This window comes from Cyclopterus lumpus, chromosome 20 (genome assembly GCF_009769545.1).
Source record: "Cyclopterus lumpus isolate fCycLum1 chromosome 20, fCycLum1.pri, whole genome shotgun sequence".
Lineage (NCBI taxonomy): Eukaryota > Metazoa > Chordata > Actinopteri > Perciformes > Cyclopteridae > Cyclopterus > Cyclopterus lumpus.
Genome location: NC_046985.1, coordinates 16,101,343 through 16,109,432, shown reverse-complemented (window position 1 = coordinate 16,109,432; position 8,090 = coordinate 16,101,343). Strand labels below are relative to the sequence as shown.

Here is an 8,090-nt window from a genome sequence, read left to right as displayed (position 1 = left end):
GTGTGTGTTTACTCTGAGTGTTAATGGAGTGTTGTGGAGATTTTGGACACACTGCGAACGGATGCAATCACGACGGCCATGTGTAAAGAGGCCGGGTCGGTACCTTTTCCGAGTGTGTCATCAGCGGTGTTTCCATGCCGTATAATCAGCGACTGAACTCACGCATTGGAGAGAAAGCATGGCGAGTGGTTGTGTTTATTATGCCGTATTAAGTTTGAGTCGGAGGACATCTAAGAGCGAGCAGGTGCTTCTTGAGCTCAGAGCTTATTTGTTTTACTTTGTGAAAGGCCCGGGCTGGCCAGAGCGTTTCATTTAATCCCTTTTAACCAACAGCAATTAGGCCAGCTAATGAGGCTCCGGGATAGATGTATTAAGACCTTTGTTTATCCTGCTTTCCTTCCCTTTTTCCTCCTTCCCTTTTCTTTTTCACTGCTTCACAGTCGGGCAAACCCGGACACGCGCAGATGCACATTACACTTTACACTTTATGTCAGCGCTGTCTGTGTCCAAGTTCCACTAGCCTTTTGCCCCCCTTCCCCAGCTCCAGCACCCCGTTTTAGATTATCAATGCTTCTTAATTTAGAGGAGACAGCTTTCCCCCATGTTCCAAATAAAATACCTGAAGGGGGGCGTGGGGGGCAACCTCATAAATCCACTCTAACAACAACAAGATCCAAAGTGATCTCTCTAGACATGAGCTACTACTTCTCCTGAGCCCCTGGAGGATCCTTGGTGATTTATTTACAGGCAGGCTCAGGCCAACTTAACCCAACGGTTTAGGAGACAAAGTAGTTCCACCTGTGTTGCCGCCATGCGCGCCAGGCTGAAAGGGATAGGTCTCTGTGCCAGTGGCGCTCCTGACGGGACAGTGAGCCGGAAGGGGCAAGTACCAGTGGAAATCAGTGGTTTTCACTGGGCCATGAGATACCCTTTATCTCAGTCCGCCTCAGGACATCACAGGCGGCAGCTGCCGGAACAATAAGGACACAAATTTGTTCTTCTTCAATCATTGACTGAAAGTTATATCATGTATCTGAGAAAATGCTTGATATCGTCGCCTTCCATTGTGAATTGCCTTTGTCGTCACAGTCCTCATCCACTTTAAATAGATATTATAAAATGTTATACTACTTGTGAAAGAGGGAATCGAGGTCTTGCCCATTTGCACTTTCAAAAGTCTGTGTCAGTGGCTTTGTTTACCTTTGCCTTTCCCGTGTCAAGAATAAGTCTTAGCCCAACGGTGCTGATTGGCTTATTAACTTTGAACTGAGTGAATTTATATTCTGTAAACAGAGAGTTTCCACCCAAATAGACTTTTATTAGCCAATGTTTGTCTGCAGGACACTGCCAGACCAGTAGTGAGAGAGGAAATAGGCTCTCAAATATGCGGTCATGTGGACAGTCTAAAAGGAACACATACAGGGATTTTTATTATTACGACAACATTTGACTTGACATTTTTGAATTTCTGGCTGTGCAAGACCCAACACATATACACATATATTAAAAATATTTTTATATTTGGATTTGTATTCCTAATATACACCCACCCTGCAGTTCACTGCACACATTGTATGACCATGTGACAAACCATTCCACAAATCAATATACTCGGTCAACGGTCAAGAAAAGAAGGAAAAAAAAATACAATAAAGTGAAGGCAGAGTTTTTATGTTAAGTTATCATTTGTGGGCTTATAAATAACTTATAAATAACTATGTGTGTGTATCATAGCATTTTTTTTATTTAATATTTAAATGCAAGGTGGAGCAGTTCAGTCCAGCTCGCTCAACAGCAAGTGATTCTTTCTTATTATTAATTAATCCAACTATTATTTTCTCAACTTTAATCATTTGAGCTATAAACGGTAGATATTTCCAAGTTTGGGTTTGGTTCTTTTCGACCCAAATCGCTTTCCGTTTCATTTGTGTGTATCATAGGAGTGTGTACCAAGGAGGCTGATGGATTATGTGGTTTCCATGGACACCTATGAGTGCAAACTGTAAAATTAAAAGTGTTGAAGTAACTTAACAGTTCGAACAGAAGCTCTAAATTCTCGGTAAGTTTGCTCTCTTGTAAACGTAACACACCGGGGTGGGAACACGTGACGCGTGTTTTCTTTGACGAGGGGAAATTGTAAAGGGTTGTAGTTCGGTTAACGTCAATTAAAGGCGGTTTATCTTCTTCGCTAACGGGACTAACGTCCGGACTAACAGCTTGTTAACTAGGTTAGCTAACTAGTTAGTTATAACTGTCAATGTTCTGTTTAAACGTCAACGGTAACGTAAAGACGAAGGACTTGTGCGCACATATTCAAACGGTGACTAGAAACATGTTCATTAATAATTCCATTAATTCAAAGAAAATACGTTGCTGTCAAATCCTAAAGTTAAATTAAATTGAGCACCATGAACACAACGTCCTCATAGCTAACTTAACGCTAGTTTTTTATTTATTTTTATTTAATATTCACTCTTTAAATGCAAGGTGAACCTTATAACCTTCTTTATAAGGTTCTCCAGCTCGCTCAACAAACAGGTGTGCTGGAATGCTTGAGAAAATACCCTCCGTTGTCTAAGAAAATGTAATTAATTAAATTAATAAAACACGGGTAAAATATAGTATTAGGTTATAGTTTTGTTAGAATAAGAATAATCCAACAATTATTTTCTCAATTTCTTTATTTGAGCTATAAACGGTAGATATTTCCAATTTTGGGTTTGGTTCTTTTTGACCCAAATCGCTTTCCGTTTTATTTGTATGTATCATAGCAACCAAGGAGCTAACTAGTTTGTTCTAACGGCCAGTGTTCCGTTTAAACGTCAACGGTAACTTAAAGACGAAGGACTTGTGCGCACATATTCAAACGGTGAGTAGAAACATGTTAATTAATAATTCCATTAATTCAAAGAAAATACGTTGCTGTCAAATCCTAAAGTTAAATTAAATTGAGCACCAACGTCCTCATAGCTAACGTAAAGCTAGTTCTTTTTATTTTTTAAAATGTAATATTCACGCTTTAAATGCAAGGTGGAGCAGTTATTTATAAGGTTCTCCAGCTCGCAACAAACAGGTGTGCTGGAATTCTTGAGAAAATACCCTCCGTTTTATTAATTTAATTAATAAAACACGGGTAACATACAGTATAGTGTTAGGTAGTATGCTTGAGAAAATACCCTCCGTTTTATTAATTAAATTAATTAATTAAATTAATTAATTAAATTATTTTTTTATTAATTTAATTAATTAATTAACGACATTTCTTTATTTGAGCTATAAACGGTAGATATTTACAAGTTTGGGTTTGGTTCTTTTTGACCCAAATCGCTTTCCGTTTTATTTGTATGTATCATAGCAACCAAGGAGCTAACTAGTTTGTTCTAACGTTTAAACGTCAAACGGTTCCTTCACCCAAGGTGACGTCTTCAGATAGCTTGTTTTGTCTAACAAACAGTCCAAAACCTCAGAACTATTTACTTCACTATCTCATAAGACAAGGAACATAGCAAATCGTAGTTGCAGATTCATTTTATGGCCAACATAAAATGAATCTGCAACTATGAAGCAATTAATTTACTCTTGTTTCAGCTTTGAAATCAAACACATTCCTTTTATTAGGCTCTCCACGCCGATACAGATAAGGAAGATCAAGGCAAGGACTCGGACGTCAAGGTCAAGCTGCTCTTGCTCCAAAATATGGATAACCAGCTCCTCAGCCAGTGCCTCAAAGAGATAGACGGGTAGGTGCTTCTTCCTTCACCATCTCTCTCAGTGTTCAATATGATGATCTATCCATCCTCCATGGCTGTCCTCTTCCACTCAGACCTGGCCAGTTTCCCCGCAACATGTGGTTGTTTTTGATTGGAAGAAGCAGCGGGTTTAGAAAAAGGGTCCGTGAATGAACAAGACGAATTGGATGTTTGTTTTGTTTTTCTACATTTTCATCATAGACAAGTTGGGCTGGACCCCGCCGCGGTGAGGAATGAAGTGGAGCTGTTGAAACTGCTCTGCAGCGAAGGGGAAAAGAGGGTGTTGAAGTCGGTCCGATACACATCAGGTTTGAATTATCTCTACATTTCCGTACGTTGCAAGGAAAGAAATTGCTAATAACACTAATGCTGGATATTCCAAAGCATAAAAAAATAGTCTGTGTTCTGCCGCCACAGAAGACATGGAAGTCATTATGTCTGTCAGGTTCCAGTTTACCAAGTCATTAGTCAGTGCACGTTTTTTGCTTCATTGCAGTGTATTCATCGAGGCCTAACAAAGCATGTGCACACCGAGTGGTAAAAGCAAGTCCCCATTTCTCATGTTGAATTGAGAGTTGAATGTATAAATACTCTCCCAACCAGCTGTACAATATGATAGTGTCACTAGAAAATGGCTCTGTTTTCTAGTGGATGATTTATATTGCAAGTGAAACTATGTCTCAGTCCTGTGCTCGTTGGTGTGCTATGTCATCCTCTTTAGCAGGTCAGGCTTTTGTGATGATTCCTCTGTTTTTCTCTGTTTCCTTCTTCCTTTGGAAACAAATGTGTTGTTGCTGTCAGGCTACATTACATTATACAAGGTTTTCTCAGAGATTATTCAAGCTGCCATCTTTTTCTTGCCTCTCTTTTTAGATTATGTGTTTCCAAATGGCTGCCGCACCCCTCCTTGGAGACAGGCCCTTAATGAGATTTGTTACCTTGTGATCGAGCCTTGTGACACCGAGACCCTCCACATCACCTGCAGCACAGCTGGGTATTTTCTAAATGGGGTAAGACGAGGAAGATAAAGCACTGTGTATTGTTTCCTCTTTCTGTGTGAGGAGGTGTTCATGGAAAATAATTTCTAATAGGCCAATCCATCACCATTCAGTCAGTTAACTGGATAGTTTGGCTGTTTTAAAGTGGGGTTATATGAGGTAATTATCAATATTCAGTGTCTAAACTGCGGTAGATGGCATAGATGGCGGTCGGCTTGCCCCCAGTCTGACGAAGCAGGCAAGAGTACCAGTGTAGAAGCTAAGTGATGTGCATGGGGGAACAACGTATTTTAGCCAACAACAAAAACAATCGAAGTGTGTGCTATATTACATGAGCTTCCAAAACTAGAAAACAATAAATATAATACATTTAGTAGCAAAGGCATTGTCCACATCCTGTAATACTGACTTGATTTCACGAAGACTAATCACTTATGACATTTGTAAGTCCCCCTTCACATTGTTCCAGCAGTGTTTAATAAACAAAGTGCGGTGGTCTGCAAGATAACCCCACCCCTTAATGAAATGTAGAGCACAGTGGTGGTATTCTGCGTCCAACATCTTCAGCCACTCCTCCTGTGCAGTCCTTAAGAGCGGATCACCAATAACATTATAAAAGTTGAAGATACAAGTTAGAAAATACAAAATAGGCTGTCGCTAGACAACAACAAAATGTCTCTTAATATAATCCCTGTTTGTAGCAGGAGTAAGGCTTCTGTTTTTACTCATGATCAGGTGTTAATAAATATACAATTTTCAGATATCATATCTAGTGTTAAGTGTCTAGTGTCCCGACCCCCTCCCCCCAAGTCCCAAAGTGTGCTTTTGCATACGGAGCTTCCATTTACTTGCCAAACTCCGAGAATCTCTCTGAATGTGTTTGCAATCATTTCGAGGAGAGTGTTTTGCGTGCTGCAGCACCTTTCACTCTTTCCCCGACATTGCTGACAAGCCATAGGTTTCCTGCCTCTGTTTCTCCACCTGGAAATGGTTCGGCCAAAGTGAAAAAACTACAGCCTAAAACTCGAGCGGGTGACATTGATGCAAATGAAACCTCAAAGAGTCGTAGTGTCTTAAACCTAATTCAGCGGTTTACATGGTTATACACTTCCTCGTTGAGGCTGCCTGGAGATACTCCGAGCCTTCTAACCTCAGCTATTCCAGCAGACATGTGGGTCAAATTATAATTGTGGGTTTTAGAATTAATGAAGCTTTTTTCCACTTTGTTTTCACAGGGCATAAAACAGGAGGGGGAGGAGAGCGGCTACGAGCGAACGAGTGATACGTACGAAGACCTGGAAGCGCTTCTGAAGAGCACATCTCCACATTTTGCCGAGAACACAAACAAGCAGGTACAGCGTAATGCGGGCAGATGCATTTATCGTCAATGCATTAAGGCCTGCATTTTTTGCAGCCTTGAGTTTTAGCTTTTATAGCCGGAATGCGTGGGTGTTGAAATGCCTCTTTGTCTTATGAAAAGGTCCTTCTCTCCAACCCTCTGATTTGATCCCTTATGCCGTGTGACTCACATGTGTAAACAGAGTCAGGATTGTGTAATCAGTGTCTGTGCTTCTCCACGCTAGTGAGTAAGTGTCTGGTTGTCACTGTGTTGAAAAATTTCTGAAACCGACTATCTCCGTGTTCCAACATCAAAACAGCCCCCCGCCCTTCGGCACACGCACTTGCACAGACAGACACCCGCGCTCATTTCCAGACACTGCAATACGCGTGATTTATTCAGTAGTGCTATTTCCTGCTTTAGTAATTTGACGACATAACAAATCGCCTCAATAATAGATTCCAGCTGCGCCCCAAAAATCTGTTAATCATTTAAAAATCTGATCTTTTTTTCTTTTTTCGCTCACCCTGATGTTTGTTGGAAAATGAGGCATCATTGAAACATCTACAGACCACCTTACGCTCACCGTCAGCTTTGGATCGATCTTGTGTCTTTAGAGAATCCTAGGATCGATTTTTGTTTTCCATTTGCTATCAAATAAAGAGGAAATATGATTCTGGTAATCTGGCTCTCAAAGAAAGTGTCTGATTAATAGAATTTACAGATGTCAATCGGAGATGCATTTTTCCACAATGCTTTTTCAAAACGAAGGGCCAGATGATTTCACAGAACTGTTCTGTACCTGAAAATGCCTTCAACACAAAAATTGCTTTTTACGAAACAAAAACTGCTTATTGAACGGTCTCATTGGACTTTCCACGCAAGGATTAATTTGTCACTGCTGTACATTGCTGTAAATTGTCTTTAACAGCCATTTATTCGCATACCTTTTTATAAACCACACTAGCAGTATGGCTCTATGGGTGGAGATGTCTGTCATTTGATACATCACATTGGTCCAGACATGAATGTCCCATCAACTATTGGATGGACTAATGGATTGCCATCCGTTTACATTCATGGTCCCCAGAGGATCAAGTCTAATGCCTTTGTTGATTTCCTGGATGTTCCTCTAACGCCACCTGCAAGCTTTCACTTCTCCAATGATACCATATATCTCAACATTTACCAAGTGGATTTGACAGAATGTCATGTTGTTATGACTTTGTTGACCCCTAGTACCATTTTCATGGTATCCTAAAATGTTGTTTTGTCGTGGACTTTGATTTATACTGAAACGCATAGGCAGGTAAAAAGAAGTTTAACTAGGATGATTTGAAGTGAAATTAGTTTTTTATTTGCACTCTAAACACACATATAAACATGTAAATATTCATTATGTTGTAATATTTACAAGATAATGTATGTTACCAAGTTATGTCAATTAAAACTAAAAGCAAACTTTATAATACTATTTAGAACATGTGATTGTAATGTACTTAAGCCTCTTGTGGCTGAAATTAGTATTGCAACAACAAACACAAAAATCTAGCTTTTATTTTCTTTTACAGATACATTTTTTGTTGTTGAGGAACTTATCGTGAAACTTATCTTGGCAAATCTTTTTTCCCCCTGTTCTTAATAAACGCAAAACAATTTAAATCCGACGCATAGGCGTCACTTTAGTGTTATATGGTGCATTGCTGAAAAAGCGCTATACAAGTACAGGCCCATTTACTTTCCACTTCTACTTTTTGCTGACAATTCCACATTGCAATGCTCCTCATTTTACAGATGAGAAAATAACCCGTCCAGAATACGGGAAGTGATTTTGGTTACAGCTTTAACCAAGTTTTACAAAGATTATATTGTACAGCATTACACAGTAGAATAGCACCTCCATTATATATATGTGAAGTTGTCATTGGTCCATGGTATCATAAATGGAATGGGTTAGTCAAGACTTTAATAAACCGATTAAAGTGCCAGGCTGAATCGTGTAAC

The 8,090-nt window shown here is 39.7% G+C and overlaps 1 protein-coding gene across 1 annotated transcript in view; it reads left to right on the top strand.

Moving 5' to 3' along the window:
- The first annotated feature begins 2,781 nt into the window (after positions 1-2,781).
- armc4 (armadillo repeat containing 4) overlaps positions 2,782-8,090 on the top strand; it is a 41,576-nt gene continuing 36,267 nt past the window's right edge. The window contains exons 1-5 of the mRNA XM_034560750.1: positions 2,782-2,869; positions 3,619-3,740; positions 3,951-4,057; positions 4,623-4,759; positions 5,983-6,099. Of these exons, the coding sequence (XP_034416641.1) occupies positions 3,697-3,740; positions 3,951-4,057; positions 4,623-4,759; positions 5,983-6,099 (405 nt within the window). The 5' untranslated portion in view covers positions 2,782-2,869; positions 3,619-3,696. The remainder of the gene's footprint in view (positions 2,870-3,618; positions 3,741-3,950; positions 4,058-4,622; positions 4,760-5,982; positions 6,100-8,090) is intronic.